Genomic DNA, 24,212 nt, shown 5'->3' on the forward strand with positions numbered 1-24,212 from the left:
TGTATCACCCCAAACTTTATCCATATTTAGTCAGAAAGTTTATCTTGTTTACTAAGCTTCCTAAAAAAATATTTTAAAAATATTACCATCACTGGTTTCACCGTATAGCTTGACTTTGATTTATCAGCAAAACTCATTTGAATATTTATATCCTAATATGCTTAAAGTGAAAACTGTTAGCTGCTCAGTCGTGTCCAGCTCTTTGCGACCCCAAGGATGGTAGCCCGCCAGGCTCCTGTGTCCATGGAATTCTCCAGGCAAGAAGACTGGAGTGGGTAACCATTCCCTTCTCCAGGGAATCTTCCTGACCCAGGGACTGAACCCAGGTCTCCTGCATTGCATGCAGGTTCTTTACTGCCTGAGCCATCAGGGAAGTCCAGTAAATAAAAAATATCAAAATAAGACACTTTAATAATAGGGTCTAACACAGATTTACTAACACAGTTGTACTAAGCATTGTCGTTCAGTGGCTCAGTCGTGTCCAGCTCTTTGTGACCCCATGGCCTGCTGAATGCCAGGCCTCCCTGTCCCTCACCATCTCCCAGAGTTCACCCAATTTTAGGTCCATTGTATACATACATATATTGCATTGTATACCTACCTATAATGTATGTATGTATAACGTTGACAAACCCTATGAAGAAAGAATACTACTATAATCTCTGTTTTATAGATGAGGAAACCGAAACTCATAGAATTTAAATTACTTGTTGAAGCCCATACACTTGACCACAAATGAAAATTAAATTTCTTTGACTCTAGGCCAGTGCTTTAACACTCTGCTTGAGGAGATCTTCATGTTCTTAAGATACAAATTTCTTTGAGTTATAATTGCAAAGGCACTGAGAAAACTTTAAATACATTCTGAATTAAAACATTTATCAGTAAACTGAAGTCTTCACATATGTAAAGAGAAATTAAAATCTTTTGCATACGAATTTTGTATAATGGAGATTTAAGTATTGAAAATCACTTGCTTAACTGCTTTTAAGATTTCTTTCTGTTTATTGGAATTTTTTAGTTTTGGATTTTGTTTGATATGGACAGTTTTAAAAATATTTTTTTAATTCATTACAATATTGCTTCTGTTTTATGTTCTGGTTTTTGGCCATGAGGCATGTGGGATCTTAGCTCTTCAACAAGGTACTGAATGTGCACCCCCTGCATTAGAAGGCGAAGTCTTAACCACTGGACCATCAGGAAAGTCTATAGTTGTAGAGTTTCTGAAATAATGTTTTATACAACATTAATTCTATGCAATCTCAGCACAATAGAACTTTCTTCAAATAAGTTTGGGAAATTTGGGGTTAAAAAAGTCCAAAGAGAGTACTTTTTGCAATATTCTCAGCCTGTTATGGAGAAGGCAATGGCAACCCAGTCCAGTACTCTTGCCTGGAAAATCCCATGGACGGAGGAGCCTGGTAGGCTGCAGTCCATGGGGTCTCTAAGAGTCGGACACAACTGAGCGACTTCACTTTCACTTTTCACTTTCCTGCATTAGAGAAGGAAATGGCAACCCACTCCAATATTCTTGCCTGGAGAATCCCGGGGACGGGGAAGCCTGGTGGGCTGCCGTCTATGGGGTCTCACAGAGTCAGACACGACTGAAGCGACTTAGCAGCAGCAGCAGCAGAGTCTGTTATGCTCAAGTGCTTCATCATATTCCAAAAGTGGGGTAGCTATAGCTGTTTGCAAACTTTATTCGAAAAGCAATTCACGGGACTAGTGTCCCAAAGAACTTGCCTTTGGAAAATGCTATCCTGAAGGCAAGATAGTGTTTTATAACACCATCTTACTTGTCTGAATGTCTGAAACCTAATTTTAAAAACAAAGGTAAACTGGAAATCCAGATGATGCAGCTAAGGGGCCATTACAGGTAAAGCAGTTATGCTGTATAGAGGAGAGCTGCGGAAAACAAGGTTTCTGAAGGGATGAAAGCAAAGGATGTTACATCTTAGAGAAATCTGTACTGCTGCCAGTGCATAGAATCCGGAAATTCAGATTTTCTCTAATACTCATGGAGTTCTCTATGCTAGTTCTTGATGGCCAGGGAAATACCCATCCCCAAAGCTCCCACATTCAAGTTCCAGGTAGTATTTTGCATTTCTACTGCAACTTCTCATCTTTTTTAGGACGTTTCGACACGTAGTACCTTATTTAACTGTGACAGACTCACTGGTAGGTTGTGATAGGTCTGGTTTTCACAGCTGTGGAGGTGATTTGAGAACTCTCCTGCTTTACAAATTTTGGGTTTTGTCTGGAGCTTTGCTTTAGCAATCAATGAAGCACATCCCCAAGCAATGAGGCAGAACTGTGGACAGCTGGGAATCTGCAGCTCACACACCAGCCTGGGGTTCTCTTACAAACAAGATTTTTTTTTTTTTCTTTTCAAACAAAGGCTCTTAGGTGATTATGAAACTAACAGGTTTTCTCTATTAGTGGAATCTTCTTGTCACACAATAAAGTTCTCATCTGCCCACTGTGAAAAGGGTCGTAGGTTAACTATTTACTCTGCTGTTGTTACTGATGTATTTTTGCATGTTGCTTTTCTGGCTCTAACATGCATTCACATTTACTATAAAAACTTCATAAAATACAGAAATATATAACATGGAAAATGATACTTTTCTATAATCTTGCTACTATTAAAGCCTATAAATATCTTGGCTTAGAGTCTTCTAGATTTAGTTTTACTCTGCATTTGCTATCAACCATATATATGTATCTTTATAACTTTTTTTTTGGCTGGGCCATGCAGCTTATGAGATTTTAGTGTCCTGACCAAGTATAGAACCTGGGCCCTAGGCAGTGAGAGTTTGAAGTACTAACCTCTGGACCACTGGGGAATTCCCCATTGTCTTTGTCATTTTAGTTTAAGAATAACATACAAAAAAATTGCAGTAATTTTAAGGAATATACCTAAGCGAAGTATGAGAAAGTGGACAAACCAGTAAGCAAACCACCAGCCAAGTAAAAAAAAGAGTGATACCAGTACTCTAAATGCTTCTTTCGTGCCTTGATCTTCATCATTACCCACTTCTTCCTCCCCAGAGGTAACCATTATTCTGACTTCTAGTACCACAGGGGTTTTCTTCAAGTTTATGTAAATGGAACCATGAAGGATGTACTCATTTGTGTCTGGATTCTTTCATTCCACATCATATTGATCAAATTCTTCCATATTGTAATGTAGCAATTTATTCATTTTCATTGCTGCATGATATCTCAGTATATGAATATGTCACAATTCAGTGGTTGATGGACATCTGGATATCTTCCAGTTTTGGAGCACTGTGAATCATGCTGTAATGAACATTCTTGTGCATGTCTTTAGATGCATCTTGACTGCATAGAGAAGGGGATGACAGAGGATGAGATGATTGGATGGCATCACTGACTCGCTGGACATGAGTCTGAGCAAGCTTTGGGAGTTGGTGATGGACAGGGAAGTCTGGCGTGCTGCAGTCCATGAGGTCACAAAGAATTGGACACAACTGAGTGATTGAACTAATTGGACAGATATTAAGAAATGAAGTTATTGGACTATAAGTGAAGAGGAACTAAAGAGTCTCTTAGTGAGGATGAATGAGGAGAGTGAAAAAGATGCTTTAAAACTCAACATTAAAAAAACTAAGATCATGGCATCCAGTCTGACCACTTCACGGCAAAAAGAAAGGGAGAAAGTCAAAACAGTGACAGATTTCATTTTCTTGGGCCTCAGAATCACTGCAGATGGTGACTGTGACCATGAAATCAAAAGACACTTGCTCTTTGGAAGGAAAGCTATGACAAACCTAATTGTTGCTTGGTTGCTAAGTTGTGTCTGACTCTTTGAGAGCCCATGGACTGTAGCACACCCGGCTTCCTTGTCCTTCACTATTTTCTGGAGTTTGCTCAAACTCATATCCATTGAGTCAGTGATGCTATCCAACCATCTCATCTTCTGTCACCCCAAACCTAGTCAGTGTATTAAAAAGCAGAGACAGCACTTTGCTGACAAAGGTCTATATAGTCAAAGCTATGGTTTTTCCAGTAGTCCTATACGGATGTGAGAGTTGGACCATAAAGGTTGAGTGCCAAAGAATTGATGCCTTTGAATCATGGTGCTGGAGAAGACTGTTGAGAGTCTCTTGGACTGCAAGGAGATCAAACCAATCAATCCTAAAGGAAATCAACCCTGACTATTCATTGGAAGGACTGATGCTCAGTCTGAAGCTCCAATACTTTGGCCACCTGATGCAAAGAGCCAACTCATTGGAAAAGTCCCTGATGCTGGGAAAGATTGAAGGCAGGAGGAGAAGGGGTAAACAGAGGATGAGATAGTTGGATGGCATCATCAACTCAATGGACAGAAGTTTAAGCAAACTCTGGGAGATATTGAAGGATATGAAGCCTGGCATGTTGCAATCCATGGGGTCACAAAGAGTTGGACATGACTGAGTGACTGAAAAACAACAAGAAGGTCATATAGTCTAACTTTAGTACCTGATGCCTAACAGGTTGCTGAAGGAGTTACAGAAATTTATGCTTAAACCAGCAGCGCATAGAATGCTCCACATTTTCAACACTTGGCAATGTCTGTCTTTGCAATTTTATTCTGGTGAGGGTACAGTGGTAGCTCATTGTGGTTTTCCTTTACATTTATCTGATTATTAGTGAAGTTAAGACTTTTTTCATGTTATTGGCTATTTTTTGGAATGTCTATTCAAGCCTCATGTCTAATATTCTGTTGATTTATTTGTGTCTCTTTCTTTTTGAACTCGGTTGTTGTTGCTTAGTTCCTAAGACATGTCTGACTCTTGTGTAAACCTTATCAATTCTAGATACAATTCCCTTATGAGTTATATGAAATGAAAATATCTTCTTCCACTGTAGGGTTTTCATTTTTCATTTCCTTAAAGATGTTTTTTGATGAGCAGAGTTTTAAAATTTTAGTATAACTCATTTAATCAGCCTTTCCCTTAACAGTTGATTGGTTTCTTCTGTATTTTCTTTAAGAAGTCTTTGCCTACCTCAAGATTATGAAAATGTTTTTTTTCTAAGTTATCTTCTAAAACCTTTCTTATTTTTAAACTTAGCTTTATAAAATGCTTGGAGTTGCTATGTGAATATGGTGTAGAGTACAAGTTAAAGTTCATTTTTGTTCTATATAAATATCCAGCTGACTGAAGATTATTCACTGAAAAGAGAGTCCATTTTTCATTGCTCTGGGGTGCCACCTTTGTGATGCATCAAGAAAAAAACTATCTCTTGGAACTCCAGTTATATATTTTAAAAATATTCTGTATATCTTTTATGGTGTTTTCTGTAATTTCTGCCCACTGTGTTTGTGTCCTTCATTTATTTTCTTCTGAGTTATCTTCTGCCTTATTATTTCTCTCTTCAACTGTGTCTAATCTGCTATTAAACTTACTCATTGGGATTATTTCTGTTATTATATTTTTTATTGCTACTTTCCATTCGGTTCTCCTTTACATTTTCAACTTCCCTGACCAAATTCTCTATCTTGTTATACAAATCCTTTCACATATCAGCTATTTAACAACCATATTTTATGTGTCCATTATCTGGATGTCTGTGGGTTTACTTCTGTTGTTCACAGCTTCTCTTGATTTTTGGCTACAAAGTTTTTGATTGAGTGCTAGATATTGATAGTGAGAAACTGTAGAGATCTTTTGACCCTCCTACAGAGAGAACAGAGCTTTATTTCTAGTACTCTAGGGGCATCAGCATCTCAGTTCAATGAGGAATCAAGGTAACAGAAAAATTGGCTTCAGTTTCTTTGGAGGTGATCTATTTCCAGTTCATCCATCCTAACTCTTAAGATATAGCTTTTCAGGAACTTCTTAACCCGAAGAATGGGGACTGGTTTACAAATGTTCCTCCTTTGTGATGTGCTTTGGCCTTCACTGTTTCTATTTTATAGTTTAGTTTATTTTGGGTTGCACTGGGTCTTCACTGCTTTGTGAGGGCTTTCTCCATTTGCTGGTGAGTGGGTCTACTCTTTCTTGTCGGGCAAGGGCTTCTCATTGAGGTGGCTTCTCTTGTTGTGGAGCACAGGCGCTGGGTGCTTGCGCATTAGTAGTTGGAGCACCCGGGCTCAGTAGTTGCACCTCCATGACTGTAGGGTGCATGGGCTTCAGTACTTGTGGTGCACAGGCTTAGCTGCTCTGAGGCATGTGGAATCTTCTTGCCCCAGGGATTGAACCCATGTCCCCTGCACTGGCAGGTAGATTCCCTATCAGTTTTGCCACCAGGGAAGTCCTTGTTTATTTTTTAAAAAAACTGGCTTCGCTGGGTCTTCATTGCAGTGTGCTGGGTCTTCCTTGCTGGCTCTTCTCTAGTTGCAGCATGCTGGCTTCTCTCGTTGTGGAGCACAGACTCTAGAGCATGCAAACTCAGTAGTGGTGGTACACTTAGTTGCACTGTGGCATGTGGGATCTTAGTTCCCTGACCAGGGATTGAACCCAGGTCCTCTGTATTGGAAGGTGGATTTTAACTCCTGGACCACCAGGGAAGTCCTGACCTTCATTGTTTGCCCCTTATTCTCCCAGCTCTATGAGACTGTTAAAGTGCTATTTATTTTCTCTCTTGACTCTAGTCTTGAATCAGCAGGTACCTCCTGGGGAGAGTGGGCCTCAGTGCTTGTTTTTGATCTTTGAGCTTCCTTCCTCTGAGCTCCATAATTACCCATGGCATAACTTGGTAATTCTCTGATAATGTCAAATAGATTTAAAATATATTATCTATAACATTTCTAGTTGTCCTCATCTAATCTAATTTTTTGTGGAAGCTTCTATGGTCCTAATGGTATTTTTTGCCACATGAGTGTTTAAAATTTTATGTACACCTAAGTATTTAATTTTTTCACTGAGCTTCATGCCATGCCTATATGAATTATTTCCACTCCAGGCTATAAATATGTACCTAATTTTCTGGTTTGTTATGGATTCATTAAAAATGTACTTAATTTCATGTGGAATTTATTTTGGAATAAAGGAGGAGGTGGACTTTGAGTTTTAAAAATTAACACCATGAGTGACACTGTATTTTCCCCACTGATCAGTAATACCCCTTGTTGTTGTTCAGTTGCTCAGCCATGTACGACACTTTGTGAGCCATGGACTGCAGCACACCAGGCTTCTCTGTCCTTCACCATCTCCTGGAATTTGCTCGAATTCATGTCCATTGAGTCGATGATGCCGTCGAACCATCTCATCCTCTGTTGCTCCCTTCTTCTCCTGCCCTCAGTCTTTCCCAGGAAATCAATTTGAAGAGTTTTCTTTAGAATTGGGAAGTTCTGTCTTATTCCAGAAGTCATACTCAATACGGTTGGTTGGAATTCTTAGTGAGAGACTTCAGCTCATCTCAGAAAGAATATACTAATAACCAGTTCCTTGGACTGCAAGGAGATCAAAACAGTCGATCCTAAAGGAAATCAATCCTGAATATACTTTGGGAGGACTGATGCTGAAGCTGAAGCTCCCATACACTGGCTACCTGATGCTGGGAAAGATTGAAGGCAGGAGGAGAAGGGGATGACAGAAGACGAGATGATTGGATGGCATCACCTGTATTTGAGCAAGCTCCAGGAGATAGTGAAGGACAGGGAAGCCTGGCATTCTGCAGTCCATGGGGTTGCAAAGAGTCAAACATGACTGAGCAACTGAACAGCAACAACAAATCTGTCCAAAGTCCAAGTTGCTTCATGAGAGAGTAAACTCCTTGAATCAGGCTATATACAACAAAGTTTGGTTTGTCATCTGTTAGGGATATTAGAAAAGATATCTTAAAATTTAGTGGGAAGGCAATTTTACAGATAGCAAACAAGTTTATGTTGTGTAACTACTTTTACTACTTCTAATCTAAAGAACCTCAGTTTTTTTTGAAATTTCTAGAACACCTCTCTAAACATGTTTAATGTATTAGTTTTGAGACCACTTAGAAAGATTCCCTTAGTGTGTGACCCTGTTGTGTGCATTTACAGAGGCTCCAAAGGGAAGTCCTTTCTTGTGGATCAGCTCTGTTTCTCTTTAGAATGGTAAGGCACCCTACCGAAGCTTTTGGTGCTAGCTAGCATGGTCTTCCACACAGGAGGAATATTTTTTTCACACACACACACACACACACACACACACACATATATGGCTTCAAGTCTTTAAATCTAATTTGCAACTTGTAATTTTGCCACTGATGTGTAAATATAGTCACTAAAAGAGTTCAGTTTTTTGTTAAGTGCAGCAATACTGTCTGAGGGATGAATCCATATCCCATATAAATGATGTCTCTCCAACAAAGCAGTTGTCTAGGAAACTGGTGACTAGAAAATGGCAAGTTTGAGCAAAATTAGTCCAAGGGCCTTAACTGAATCAGGTTTTTAACCAAAGTATTGGTGCTGGTTGAGATTTTTTTGTGTGCAAGTAATAGAATACATCACTTAAGTATCTTAGCATTATTACACAAAAGAAGAAGCCTGGAAGGTAAAGTGAAGACTACTGTAGCAATTCCAAGCATTATGTCTTTACCCAAGTTTGACAGCAAAGGAAGGGTGTGGGGAGAGCCTGCCTTCTGCATCTTCTTATTTTTTTTTTTTAATCAGAGGGGAAAATCTTTCCTAGATGTCTCCCAAAGGATATCCTTCTGTCTCATTGGTCAGACTGGGTCATATAACCATTTCCATTAGGTATGAATGGGAAAGCCAATTGCAGCCACATTAGCAGACATCATGGACAAGAAGGGGTTAAATTTGTCCCCATCAGAAACAGATCCCTCAACCTGACATTTACAAAGACTTTGCAGAGCTTTTCCACTTACCTTTTTCTCCTAATTTTCATGAACACACCTAGTGATGTAGACAGTTGGTACTGATGGTGGTGGAGCGGAGAAGGGAAAGAGTTGGTAACTAATAGCAACTGGGTAGTGACTATTGTGGATGGTTCTATCTACAGGTGAAGGGACTGAGGCTCTACAATGGAGCCCTGGGTTTAAGGTAACATGAGTAGAAAGCAGTGACACTTCAATATGGACCATATCTAATGATATCAAGGAGGGTGATAACCATTAGTACTGAGTGCTTATTATATGCCAGCCATTGTACTATGTTACTTTGCAGTGGTTACTTTAATTCTCAACCTTATGAAAAAGGTGGTGCCTCTCTTATATAAATAAGGAAATTGAGGCTCAAGGTCACACCTATAGTGAGTGAGGGTCTGTGATTAGAACTTCAGTTCGGCTGACAGCATGAGTACTTCCTTACTCTTTACTGCTTTCCCATTTGAATTCCCATATTCTTTGAGAACTACTGCCTCTGAGCTAAGCTTTTATGACTTAAGCTTCCTATTCTGTAAAATGAGATAATTCTACCTAATTTATAGGGCTCCCATGAGAAGTGAACGTGATAATCAATGAAAATAATTAACAAGGAGACACAGTAGGCTGGCATTAATATTGTGTAATTTATCTATGTTGAAATGCTCAATTGTTTTTTACCTACCCTACTGGACTGCGAACATCTAGAATAGCAGTTCTCAAAATTTTGGGGTTCAAGGGCTCCCTTTACACTCTTAAGAATTATTGTGGACCCCCAAAGTTTTTATGTTAAGTTATAACTCTCATTATTGCATTAAAATGGATACCGAGAAACGTCTGCCCCTTTAGGTCTCAGTGGTGATGCCATACAGATTATGCAACCTCTGGAAAACTTCTAGGTATATTTGTGAGCGCATGAACGTGAAAAAGGAAAGAAAAAGGAATTATGAGGAAAGTAGTTTTGACTTTATTGGGACCCCACAGGGTACCAGAACTGCGGCTCCAGCTTAAGCACTTCGTGAAGGAACCATCGGATCCCGCCGTTTGGCTAAGAAAACGCAGGGTCTCAGAGGAGTAAAAAAACGAGAAGGCAGCGCGAAGCCGACATTTCACTCTCGCAGCATCGCCCCACGGCAGTTACACTTTCTTAGCCATCGCTTGTTCCTCGGCATCACCGCAGTTCTTACCGGAGCGCGACCCTTAGGACTCACCGGCTCCGAGGCCCCTCCTCCCCTGCGCGCGCTCCTCCTGGCAACCGGCGTCCCGGGCGCCCAGAGACAGGCCCCGCCCCGCCGCCTCGTTTCCGGGTCCGGGCTCCCATGGCAACCGCGGATCGCAGCCTCGGTGTCACCCCGCCCACCCGCCTAGTCAGGCTAAACCATTCGTTTCAGGGATCGCCACCGGGGGATTGATGGAAACAGGGGGATTTCACAGACCGTCTATGCACTACTCTGCTCCTGCTTTTTCTACATAGTTTAAATTATACTCTTTTTTTTTTCTCTTCATCTCGCTAACGGTCCCTGCGAGGGGTAGTGCCTCGTCTCGCCTGCCCGGTTCGAAGGCCCCCTCGGCCCAGGCAGGCACTTGGGCGGGCCCGCCAGGGAGGTTCGCGGTCTGCGCGGGTTGGCGCAGAGGCGGGGCCGCGCGTCTGACGTAGTGCGCGGTGGGGGCGGGACTGTGCGCCCGACGTAGCGCGGTTGGGGGGGTGGGCCTGGGCTCAAGGGGCGGGGCGGCGGGCAAGATGGCGTTTGGCGAGTGATCTCCCCGGCTACCTCCAGCGGCCTCTGAGACACCGAGTCCTGTCCCCGCTACCGGCCTTCCTCCTCTCCCCCGCCCCCGGAGATCCCTCTCTTTCCCTTCCTCCTTCTATTTCGCGGGGGTGGGGTCGGTGGGAGGGAGGGGAGGCGGGCCTCGTTCCTGGGACACCATGTCGGACTCTGAGGAGGAGAGCCTGGAACGGCAACTGAAAATCGTCGTGCTGGGGGACGGCACCTCCGGGAAGGTCAGTCCTCTGGTTCGCCCGCCGTGCCAGGCCTGCAAGAAATCCCGGCGCGGCCCCGGCGCCCTTCAAACCTCCTCCTCCTCCCCGTCCCCCCGGGCGTCGCCTTATTTCCGCGAGTGCCGGGGCGTCTGGGCTCAGGCCCACCAGGAGGTGGCTAGGGGCCCAACACAAATTAGATGCTTGAAGTCCGACGAGAGCTGTCCAGCTCCCTTAGGAAAAAAAAGAAGTCATTTCCTAATCCCTGCCTGGATCGCGAACTCCTACTTCTCTTCAAGACCTGAGCCAGCATCGCCTCCCTGGGAAGCTTTCCAGCTTCTCGCCTCTGAGGACTAGCAAGGATCTGCCAAAACATCTTACCTGTTTTTCCTTTAGTCCAGGTCACACTTTGCGCCTTCCCCCCACCCCATTTACCGTTTCTGATGCCTCCGCTGCACTGGGAACTCCCAAGAACTTGATTCTTGAATCAGGCTCCCTGGGTGAGAGAATTGGGGCTCCCATCTCTTGGGTCACTGGAGGGCAAATTGCTATCCCTGTTTGTGCTTCATCTGTAGGATGGGTATGTTGATAGGGGTCGCTTCGGAGGGGTGAAGTGTGCGAATCCACAGGGAATGTAAGCACCTACATGCAGCTTGCAGCACACGAAGTGCACACAGTAAACGTTAGTCGCTGTCTTAGAGCACCATACCTGTTCATCTCTGTTCCCCAGCACAGCACCTGTCAACACAAACATTCATTCAATAAATATCTCTCGAGCTCTTCTTGTGGCCTGGGTGCTGAGGGCAGGGCTGTTGGCATGACAGATGGCATCCTTGCCTTAAAATCTGTCCTGTGATGACAGTTGATTGAAGTGAGTGCGAGAGCCAAGTCCCCTTTACCTCCGAGGCAGGGGTCTTTAACCCAGGGTTGTGGAGCTCCTGGAATGGAGTAAACATTGCCCGGTCCTTGCTCTTTGAAGACCATCCGTAAGATCTTGAAGGATTCTGGATCCGCCCCGCCCCCCAAATAAAGAGCAGAGCCTCTGCCCAGGGAACCTTCACACCTGTCGCTTCTGCCAGTGGCGCCAACGCTGTCTCTGGTCATGCTGCTGAAGTTTGTCTCCTTTCTTCTCCCGTCCCTTTTCCCAACCAAAGGCTCCAGAAACGCAGGTTTATTATTGTTAGCAGTGTTCAGTTTTCCACTCGATGTTTCCGTGTGCCTGGTGTAGTTTGGATGCTGGTTTCTGTGGTAACCACTGCTCGATACGTCTTCCCTTGGCAGTGGGCACTGCACAGCTGTTCGCCTCTTTCTTGCTGAGATTTCAGTTCCTAGGGAAAGGTGTCATTCATAGGCAGAGTTTGGAGAATTCTGTTCATTTCTTGCCATTCGTGATACTTTGTTACTGATTTTTAGTCTTGAGAAACAATTCGATATGCTCTGATTACTGTTAAACATTTTCAGGAAGAAAAGAACTTGGGATCACTTTTCTTAGTCAGGTATTAATTATATTACTTTTTGTAAGTTTATAACAAGTTTTTGAGTGGATGAATTATTTTAAGTAAGTCAACATTGTTTCTAACACACTCAATAAAAACTCTTTTTTATAGTTTTTCTCATCTGTATTTTCTTTTGAATGCCTTCTGATTTTTCACTTCCTAAATTTTTTTTATTGTCAACTCATGAAAGTTTATTTCCTGTTTAAAATGATAATAACTATAATACTAATACATCTCAAAAAAAGACAAAAATTGTCCATTATCCTATATTCTATCATAATTCTTTAAATTTTTGTTAATTTTTCCTCCCATTACTCATCTGTTATCATGCATGTATTTCTTAATTGAAATATGTTCATAACTTTCTACCTAGGTTTTTCATCTAGCCTGTCATGTATTGTCCTCTTTTTGCTAATTTAGTGTGAATAATTATGACTTTTCGTATCTGTTTAAAATTCTGTCTAATGTGTGACAAAGTGTATTTTTTTCATTCTACATTATGGAATTAGGAATATTATTCTGCTCCAAAGGATATTGGTGTTCTTTTAGTCTTTGTCATCTTGATTCATCTGTTTTAAAATTGTAAAGATTTTTTTCTGCCAGAAATTTCAGGATACCAGCATCAGACATCTTACCTTTTTTTTTCATTGTTCATATATATCAAGCTGCTATTTTTTCCCATGCCATATTCAGTTTTCAGATTATTGGCAGCTACCAACATTCCCATTCTGTTTCTTTTACTGTCTTTTTCTTTTATGATTTCAGCCTCTCTTTCATTCTTACTTGCATCCTGATTTAACTTCTGTCCATTTTTTCTAGTATCACTTTTTGTTTTTCTTGCTAGTTCTAATCAGGACATTTTTATACACCTTACAAAAGCAATAGAGTGTTGCGATGACCACTAACAGTTTATGCAAGAGAAGTTTAGCACCTTCTTTCATTAACACATTTTTCTATTTTTTTCCTGTTTTGATTCCTTTGATTCATACTTTGAGTTTTATTATATATTAAGATTTTTTTTGAGACAAAATATCCTTTTATGGTGTCTTTTCAGTATTAGTAAAGGTAGTATGTTTAAAAATTGTTAGCAAAAGTTGACCAGACCCCCCCAAAAAAAAAAAAAACTATAAAGAATCAGAAAAAGAGTTTCAGATTTGATAGATGGTTGCTCACTTCATAATTGTTTAAGAAAGATATTTCTACAATGATTTCTGAGAAATTATCATATGAGACAGATAGCATAATATCTAGATAATTGGAGAGGAAGTGCCTCTTTCCCACTGATTCAGATGCTCCTCTTTAATTTTTGTAGTAAGATGTCTGGAGATGATGTAAGAACCCATTTTAATATTCATTGTTCCCAATGACCTACACTTTTGACAGATCATACTTTATTCCAATTGAAAATTCTAGTTTTATATGTCTCAAAAGTGTGAGGGTAGGGCTTTCAAAATCCAGAAGTCCTATTTTTAGGAAAAGAAACTCTGCTGAAGTTACATGTGCCTTGAATTTCTCTTAGACTTATGAAAGTGTTTCAACCATCCATATAGTAAACATTTTGAAATATCTGTAATAGTATAAGTAGTGTTAATTATTTTTCTTTAGAACCCTTAGCTTCTTCATAGATAGTTTTATGCTCTAAGTTAAATGAGTTCACTGGCATAAACAAGGCTAAATAAAAGAAGGCTTTAAAAAGGAATACTTACTTTTTTTTTCTTCTGATATCTCAGTTTTTATATTATCAAGGAAGCCAAATAAATTTTCATTTTGGTGTAGTAAGTTTATTTCTCAGAGTGTAGCAGAACATCTTTCTTATGGTGCTCAATATATATTTGACCAAATATTTTAGTAATTTCTTACAAATGCTGATTATTTAAATATTAACTGAATTGGAATTAGTGTGTGGAAATTGCCATTTATCTGAAAAATATGGTTCTTATGTCAAAGGAATTTTAGGAATTTTTGAAACAAAGTTTGACCCAGTTCTCTTTTGCACTTATGTCATAATTATAATAAGCTATCTTGCAGATTTTAGGTTTCATTATTTTAGGAGTTGACATCTAATTTTACTTTTAAAATAAAAAAGGGTTATTTTTCTTTAACTTTGAGAATCTGTCTTGAAGAGCAGAAAAGCTTCATGATGTTCCGTTTCTCTTCTTTTAGGGAATGTTTACAAATAAATAGTGCATTACCAATGTTTAAGGAGCTTTTGAGTTATTTCACTAGAATGATTAATTATTTGTTTGCATTGGTAAGAAATGGTACTGTAAATAAACTCTAGAATTTTGAATGTAACTTTGAATTATTATTTTACAAATGTAGATCTAGATTGAATAATTTTAAAAATGTAGATATATATTTGTTCTAGCTATAATATTCTTGAGACTGTTAAGCTTTCTAGTTCTTGAATGGAATATATTTATTTTTGCCTGCTTAATATTAATCTTAAAAACTTCAACTTCTTAATTTAAAAGATAAATATTATCAGTTCTATAGAATCATTTTCATTTACCGTTTTTAACGCAGAGAAAAATTAGACACGTTTCTCAGGGGGAAAAAAGAAAATTGTATAAACAGGTTCTCCTTTCCTTAATTAGTTCTACTTCTTATTAGCTGAAGACACAAACTGCTCAGATGTTTGACCTCAGAAATGAAGCATCTGTGAAAGTTGTGTTGAACTAATATATAGGGACATATAAGATTCAGATCTTTAATCATGTTGTTGTAGTTTTCTCTATTGATAAATAGAAATTCTAATTTCTAGCAAGGAATAGGAGGTTGACAGTCAGGAGATGTAGAGAGATTTAAAGAGATTTAGCTGATTAGTGTGTTGTTGCCACTGATAGCTGGTTGGCAAGTGAAATATACCTGGTGGAATGAAAAGTCCCTCTTCCCCTTGTAATTGATTAGAACTGCTTAAAGTTACTTGTTGGTATAATCGGAGTATAAATATTAAGATTACTTAATAAGATATAGTAGTGATTTTGTTTACATTTCTAAAGCCAAAGACATTAATTTTGATATTCTGTGCATCAATTTTTTAGACCTCCTTAGTTACCTGTTTTGCTCAAGAAACTTTTGGGAAACAGTACAAACAAACTATGGGATTGGATTTCTTTTTGAGAAGAATAACATTGCCAGGTAAGAGACTAAAATGTCTTAACATAGAAAGTTGTTCATATCTGACGATAAGAGACACAAGCAGATATGTGTAACATTTGGGTACTGTTTCTTTGTGAAAATATATGTAATCAGTAAACGTGTCTTAGGGAGGTTCTTTCATCAGCATCTATCATGAAGACATACTGTCCATGTGTATAAGGAAAAAATTTATATACTCCCCACTCTACACAGTTTTTGACCGTTGCACATTTTTTGAGGATAAACAATAGTTGCTTATAAAATTCTAACCTTAAAAACAAAATCAAATGCCATATAATTATCAACAGATATTGTATAAACTAAATGTGAGAGGACTGGAAAGGATTTTTTTTAAATGTTATTTTGATTAGCCTCTGCTTCAGTTTTTTGTTTGAGAGAAGGTTGGAACAGAAGTATAATGTAGCTATGGAACTTCTGTGCTCTAATATGTGAATGCTGTTTTATGCAAGGCAGCATGAAATTGCTGGCATTTAATAGACCACTAAAATTTAGGGTCCCTAGGCACTCATAAAAATACAGTTTGAGCATTCAAGATGTTTCAGTTCACCATGCAAAGAAACTATTTAGATGCCAGTTGCAGCACATTTTGTGGGAAATACAGGGAAATAATAACAAAAAAAGAGTGGTTTCTGTTTTAAGTTAGTTTCTGAACAATTGGGGCTTTAAAATGCTCTGTCCATTCACTTGTGCTTAAATTATGTGTTTAAAGTATTTTATTAAAAGCAGTCTGTCTTGATTGAGTTCATAAACCAGTCCATCTCTCTCTCCTCTCTGAGGAAACACATTTGAATAAAAACAGTTGCAAGTGTAGTGTCAGATTCATATACTGGAACGTGAATGATATATTGGGAAGGGGTTTAATAAATTCTAATATTATTGAAATATGTTAGTCTTTCAAATACTCCATCTATCAGACAACTCTATGAATGTTTTAGAACAGCTAATGAAAACTCTTGGTAATTGAAGGTATTCTGCATATCTCACTAGTAATATACTCATATTTTGATGGTTGTTACTTGACTACCAATGAAAAATAAATAAGAAGAAGATATAGCTTCAGAAAAGAATTCCAGTTATCCATTACTAAGTTATTGTTCAGAAAAAGGTTTAATGAGAAACATGTGTGTATTTTGTTTCATTTGTATTTTTGTATGTATTAAAAACTGAAAATCTTTTTATTATTAGCTTATGCATAGGTTAATGCTGATATGAATAGAATATTTACCCCAATCACTAGCAGAATACATGTAGAAATCAGATAATATATTTAGTGAAAACTTATTTCACAACAGTTTCTTCAGAGATGCCAGCTGTACACAGAAAACCTCAGTATGTATTTAATTACTATTTTGTTTCAGTGCTAACTAGCAGAAGCACTTTCTGTATTATGAATATTGTTTAATTTTTCTGATTTTTCAGTTCAAAGACTTAAGTAAAGGAGCAAGCACCTATTCAGACATTAAAAACATTTTAAGGCTGATTCTAAACATTTTATATGTGTAATACATGTTGATGATTTCTAGTTCTTTGCACAATACCAACGAGTTTTGAATTTGGATGACTTTGTAAAAAGTATTTGTTATTTTTGAAATCCAAATTTATAATATATTTTAGAGTAGAAAGTACTTAGGCTAAAGAAGTGACACTAGGAAATGCATACTCTTATTGAATGTGTATTTTATTTCCTGATTAAGCTTTTATTTTGATGGGCAGAGTTCCAGAAAAAACTTTTTTTTATATAAAAGCAGTTGGTTTTATTCTGTTTAGTGGATTTAAAATTATTGTATAAATATTAGAAGGAAAAAGCTGTAGCTTGATTTGATATGAATAGGTGTATTAAGAAATAAGATGAATAAAGGTTTATAGTATACCCTTTGTATAGTTTAATTTAATTCATTGTGCCCAGTGATTAATATTTGTGTCATTTGCTGAATCATTATAGGCAGCATTATTAAATTGGTGGCATAGCAGCATAGGAGGCAGATCTAGTATTTGTCAGTATTCTAGTGAGTCTTCTATCCGTTCAGATCGTTAGAGGCGTAATACCTCCTGTCCATCTATTGACATTCTCTTCATGCAAGTTTTCAAGGTCATTACTTTGCAAATACTCATCCATGTTAGTATATTTCATGATCTGGTATGCTGTATAGTCTGGATGCAACCACTGTGCAGATTTTACTGCTTAAAATAGTGTATCTGTTAGTCAGAGATTCTGCTGATAGAGCTTCTTAAGAGCGTTAGTCAAAATACTTTCAGGAAGCTTGTGGGTACAGTCCAGTAAACAGCGTTCTACTGTGAGAAGGATTTCTAAGTCTTTAGTACAAGAAGTGGGCAGACTTGTGTTTTTAGTTCCATCTTGACTGTGCAGCACTTTAAGTAAGGTTAACCAAGGCACCAAGTGTCCTTTTACAAGGTCACTGTCGAATCCTCTTGGTGGCTTTGATGCGTACCAAAAGCAACTTACCTGTATTTTGTCACCTCATTTATTTTTTTTCTCTAGTTAAATGTCATTTCTTACAGAGGAGCAGGAGTAGCATTTTGCATTTAGGATTAGATTGCTGACAGTTTCCTCCTTAACATTCTTTATTAGTTAGAAATTTATTTTAATGGATTCTTGGTTTTTAAAATTTTTGCAATGTTGATTATTTGAAAATTCTTACATAGTTTTATAGGCTTGTCATTTTGAAAATATACTAGAAGACTTCATATGTTTTTGCTTGCTAGAACTAAAGGTAATATTAGTTTGAATTCTGTATTATTTTGTTTCCCAAATAGGAGGAACTCTGATTTATTTTTATGTGTTAATAAGCCTAAAATTCAAATGTGGAAGTTGAAAATACATTTCTAGATACATGAAATAACCATGAAGTTAATATCATTTGTTGAAGCTGTAACAAGAAGAGTTGTTTGTTTTTTGGTTAGCGTTGTATATTAGTGGGTTATTAGTAATACACAGCTATTTTTATCTGAGGCACTAGAATGTGTATATTAAAGAAAAACAAGCCAAGAACAACAAATAATGTTTATTTGGAAAGGTATGGATTTAGCAAATATTCCCTCAATGCAGGAATACAAGTCTTGAAATTATGTTGTCAGAATTTGAAAATATGTATTAAGGATGATATTTCTAAAGTTATAGATAGGATAGGGTCTAAATATCAGAATGTAAAGGAAAAAAGCTTCATATTTCTTGATATGAAGTTAAGTTTATTGACCTTGAAGAAAATGGTATTAAATGCCCTTTATTGAGTGCTGCCTAAAAGCTTTAAAAAGTTAACACTGTTGAGGATTGGTTTTTGAAGTAAACGTAACTAAAGAGTTTTGTTAGTAAAATGAATAGAGTACTGCCTGTTTATCTAGAGGCTCCTGAAACTATGACACTCTTCTAGTGTCAACCAGCCCTCTCTCCCCTGCTTAATTTGAGACAGCATTGTAGGACAGTGAATTTTGAATTTAGATTTCTTCATTTTCTAGAACTTAATTTTCTTAATTAAATTTAGATTTTTAAGATACTGGCTTTATACAAGTTGTTGGGTGAGTCTTTGTTTGTGACGTTTTGGGTTTTGTATTTGTAGAGCTCTAAGGACACTTCAGTCATTACTCTGTGAGCGTTGAAAGTGTGTATATGTGGGAAAGATGACGGGTGATAAACTTCAGTAGCTCTCATTAATGCTAATGGAAGTTCCTCATGTAAATCCTGCAGGTTGGCAGATGGAACAGAACTACATCCAGATAATGGAAAGATTGTAATACAGACCCTACAAAACTTAGAGTTAAGGGTAAAAGTTGATTGGTTAATCTAGTGTTGTACTTTCTTTCCAGTTGCTAAGTTGAATGGTGTGACTAACGTTCTTCAATTTTAGTGTTTTGCATTGGTATAAAAATTCATATCTATATAACATTTTTGGTTTGTTTTTGAAGTGAGACTGGTCTTTTAATGTCTAAGATTTTGAGTTTTCCTGATTTGCAAATCATTCAGAAAGATAACATTTTTGGTGTGGGAGCTCATTTTGAAGGTGCTGATTGAGATTCTGTCCACCTTTGGAGAAAACAGCATAGTTTTATTGGGAGAAACAGTCTGAAATGTTAAATTACAAAGCATATTGAACTTGGTCTTTAAATTTTGTTGTTTAGTCACTAATTGCATTGATAATAGAGAAAAACGTCTTATAAATTTTTTATCAAGTAAATATTTTGCAAAATGGACAAAAGAATTTTAAAGATTGCCTTTTAGTAATTTAGAATGCTTTTATAATGTTTGTATGGGGAAGAGATTTGTTAAATCATCAAATAGATTTGCTCTATTTTATGAGTTCTTCGAAGCACATATTATAATTAGTTTCATGGAATGCTTTGAACAGATATAAATGCATCATAATAATTTGTGATATCCTGGGTATATATCCTACATCAGTTCTGAATATGGCTGTCAAAATGTTTGTATTTTCTAAGTTAAATTTGAAAACATGTAATTTTAAAATTATGTTCACTATTGTATATAGTAGCTGAACCTCAAATTTAAAACTTCATTAGCATTGAAACCTTGAGACCATTTTTGTAGTCTGTTGGTAATTTGTGAGTTTTATTTAGAACCTGTAGAGTTTAGAAGTTACAGCAAAATTCATTGTATGCAATAAGGTAAAGTTCAGTTTTAATTTTTAAATTATATATCTTACTCCACATTCAACTGCTTTATTGTTTTAGTCTCTGTATAAGAAAAAACATTTTAAGGTTTAAAACGTTTGTGAATTAAACTTTATGTATTTTCTTTTGTTTTGAAGGTGATTATAAATGTGGTTGCATGGAACTGGGGTAAAGTGTAAACCTAAATTCCCCAGTACTCATCTCTTTTGACAGCATTATTTCACAATTCCAATTATGTGAACATGCAGAATAAACATGCACATTAGGTTCAGAGTTTATCACTGTGACTTAATGTTCTGTGAAACTCTATTCAGTTGTTATATTGTTCCTGTTTTTCTTATTTTTATATTCTGTTTTGTATTCTAGGAAGCTTGAATGTTACTCTTCAACTCTGGGACATAGGAGGGCAGACAATAGGAGGCAAGATGTTGGATAAATATATCTATGGGGCACAGGTATGAAATTAATTCTATGATTATTCCGATACTGAATATACTCCCCTTACAAGCACATAGGCAGGTACATACACACACGTATACTGTTTCTACCTTGATTTTTATATCGTATGTAGGGAGACTGATTTTACGTTTGTTGATTTCATCCTCCCCCAAAGTCGTGTTTGGAATGATTTGGGTCAGGGAACTGGGTAAATCTTAATAGCTTTCATATGCTACTTGTATTACTAATATTACTGTCAGAAGTTTAATATATGTAGTAATAAATGATATTTTGATATTTAGTAACTGATTTTGGTCATATTCACCACTTATAGAATATATGAATTGAATGAAAATTATTAGAGAGGAAAATTTAATTTCATTTTAAATTGTAAGGACAAAAAGCATATATATGTATATACTTTCTGTGCTATGAATTAGTTTATTAAATATTTATAAGTGTTCAAATTTAATAGATATATTGTATCAGAAAACTAAGTATAACTAATTATATATATGAAGCACATACAGTTTTTTAACATGATAGTCATGTGTAGTGTCTTTTCAGAAGAAAGTCTGTGTAGAGTAAGAAAAACTACTTGAATAATTATATAACAAAAATTCTTTGGCAACATGAGCTTATATAGATATATAGATTTTAAAATTAAATTATGCTAATAGAAAATATACATAGTAGTAATTAATGTACTTAATTACTGACATGCTGTTTTTCTTACTTTTTCCTCCACTTTGAGTTAGTTTGTATCTTTCATGTTACCATGAGGTATTGGGGGTAACAGTCATGATTCTCATTTAGTTCTTTGTTGGAGGTTGATGCTTTAAGGGGAGAATCATAACTTGGTTATGTGGAACTGTGTTGCTCATAAAAAAATGAATCTAGAAAATGAAGGCAGAGTATTAAGCACTCTTCTATATGAAGTTTGATGCTTAACAAATACCATTGCCTTAATTTTGGATGGAAAATAGATTCTGAGTTATTTTCTAAAATATGCAGAGAAGGCTGAGGCTCACATGGTTCTTGATCATGTCTGAAGGCCCTCGAGCTGTGTGTTTGCATTGCTGATACATAGATTAGGCTTTTAGGACTCCTCTTCACCTTTTCTTCTACATATTCTTTGTCTCCTGAAAGAAGTTTCACCTGTGACCATATGACAATATTTTATGCCTGTTCATTTTCCTCCTAAAAAATATGTCTCAAATTTTTGTGTCTGGCTTTTTTATTGTTGTTTCTTTCTGTTTTAAACTGGTTATGCTTAAAGTAGATAGTAAGGTAAAGAAAAATTATTGGGCAGAGGTTTGTCAAAAGCCACAGTCCTTGTTTCATTCACCTAGTTGGTAAAATAAGATTTGAAAATGACAGTTTCTTTTCTCTTTGCTCCATTAAAATCTATCTACATGGATACATATTTGATTTAAAAAAATGAGAACTAGATTAGACAAGCTTCTAATGATATTTGACTCTGAATGTAAAATAGAATAACTTTTTATGGTTCATAGATATATCTAGAGTTAGTGGTGAATGGGAAATTATCAGAGTAAATAATATAACATTCAATTAATAAATTTTTTTTCATTTAAAAATTAGGGGAATATAATGTGTGTGGATTAGACTCTCTTAATTTTACCTTACTCCACATCACTTAAAAATTTGATATATTTAGTGTTGGTTAAAACAAAATTTATCAAATTTGTTATTTGATTGATAGGAATTTAAAGTTTATTTATATTATAAAATTATTATATAAAATTAATATTGGTATGAAATTCATATAGTATAAAAGCAAACATTTTCAAAGTGTATAATCAGTAATATTTAGTACATTTACAATGCTATGTGACCATCCCCTCAAATCTTTATAGTTCTTTACAGTGTGTGTTTTATGCTATTATGTAGCTGCTTAAAGTCAGCAGACATTAATGGGCAAATTTGTAGAAATTTTAAAAACTGCCATTATCTTTGAGAATAGTTGAGTTTAGTAAAAATGTCTGTATTCATTTCTAATGTAATTCATATTTTGGGAGAAAGCGCATGTCACATGAGATTTCTATTTTGAAGGTACTTGTTGATTTTCCTTTTTGACAGTGCCTTACATTGTTTATATATTATAATCTTTGTAAAGCATATACCTTGGTTTATTAAAACAATGCAATAAAGTATTTCTAGGAAGTACATGAACATTTTCATGAAATCATTCCAGGAAAGTAGGAATTCTGAGATGATAAAATGAATTGTCATCAATTTTTTCTGCTTTCCAGAGATTCTAAGTTAAATGCTATGTAAAAATGCAATAAAGTACAGTAGCTTCTTTTGTTAAAATATATATAAACTTTTTCACCCATACCAGAGAAGCTCTGACTACAGTTTTCTACTATAAATTGGGGGAAATGTTACTTTTAAAAACAATGCTTTCATAAACATTTTAATAGTGTTTAATAATGTTATATAATTATATAACTATTCTTCAAAGTAGATTTGTGTCTAGAATCATTGTAGATGCTGTATATTGCCCATCTAATGAATACTTCAGATTTTTGTGCACATGCTATAGGGTAGAAATCTTTGAGAAATGTTTTGACAAGCTGTTTTGAGGACATCAGTATAATGTATTATTTAGGGTTTTGTTCGAGGTTCTGTAACTTATGTGTATGGAAAGAATTATACATAATTGGACTACTATGCTATGAATCTGTATTTTTTTAAAGCATTTCTTATCATCCAGGAAGAAGTTTATTTGCAGGCTAGGAATTAACTTAGAGTCAAATCAAACTGATTGTTTTACCTTCTTCACTTTTTACCATCTTTACTTTTTCTCAACCAGTAGCACTGAATTTTAGTGATAGTGTATTGAATAGTGTTGGTTAAAACAAAATCGAATTGATATCCAAGAAAGAACTCGTGAGGTATTTTGTCAAAAACTAGTTCTAAGAATTGAAGTATGTCCCAGTTAAACTCCCTGATTTTAAATTAACTTAAAATTTTCTAGGAGTCGTCAGAAAGATATTATAGGCTATTTTTCATAGTGGTTGCAAGCAAACACACAGCACATAGTGTTTAGTGCCCTGTAACCTGTGGCTAACAGAGGCTAATAACAAACCTCAGAGAAGGACTGGATGTTTCGTTTTTGTAGCTCTTTCCGCCCTGGAATCTAAGTGGTTTGCAAACACTGCTCTACTGAGTATAAACTCAATGAAGTGTAGTCATTTGTGAGGTAGAACATAACTACTATTGTGTGCCAGTGCCCCACGCAGATGAGCCACCTTGTTAACCACCAACAGAAGTATATGGTGCTTGTATGACAGCTGCGGAGACAGGAGATCTCGAAGTTGGACTCCCTGAGATTTTGCTATCTTTTGCTTTGAATTTTGTTTTAGTTGGATGTTTGCCAACTTGTAACTGATTATATTTACAGTCCTCTTGCATTAGTGTTCCTTCTTACAGGTTGTACTTGTACAGTAAAATATATGTTGTTATGACTAGTATAATCTATATGATTTAACTCATTTCTATATTTAATTAAAATCTAAAGTAGATTATTTGTTGTACAAATAAGCAAGAAAAAATACCTGCATTTGGGAGTGAGGAACTTTTCATTAAGTTGTGTATATTGTATCTATTAAATTTTAGAACTAAGTTTTAAAAGACCTTATAATACTGTTAAGTGCTGC

General features: G+C 36.6%; 1 protein-coding gene across 5 annotated transcripts in view; it reads left to right on the forward strand.

Annotated features, from left to right (window-relative positions):
• The first annotated feature begins 10,517 nt into the window (after window positions 1-10,517).
• The window catches only part of RAB28 (RAB28, member RAS oncogene family), a 495,339-nt gene continuing 481,644 nt past the window's right edge, over window positions 10,518-24,212 (forward strand). For 3 of the 5 annotated variants that reach the window (XR_011484561.1, XM_070458113.1, XM_020898087.2), the window contains exons 1-3: window positions 10,518-10,810; window positions 15,327-15,423; window positions 20,455-20,543. Coding sequence is in view for 3 of the 5 variants with exons in the window: in XM_070458113.1 (XP_070314214.1) it covers window positions 10,736-10,810; window positions 15,327-15,423; window positions 20,455-20,543 (261 nt within the window). In the remaining 2 variants the exon portion in view is untranslated. The remainder of the gene's footprint in view (window positions 10,811-15,326; window positions 15,424-20,454; window positions 20,544-24,212) is intronic. The other 2 variants (XR_011484560.1, XM_020898079.2) reach the window with 1 other exon arrangement.

Source organism: Odocoileus virginianus, chromosome 29 (genome assembly GCF_023699985.2).
Source record: "Odocoileus virginianus isolate 20LAN1187 ecotype Illinois chromosome 29, Ovbor_1.2, whole genome shotgun sequence".
In the NCBI taxonomy this organism is placed as follows: domain Eukaryota; kingdom Metazoa; phylum Chordata; class Mammalia; order Artiodactyla; family Cervidae; genus Odocoileus; species Odocoileus virginianus.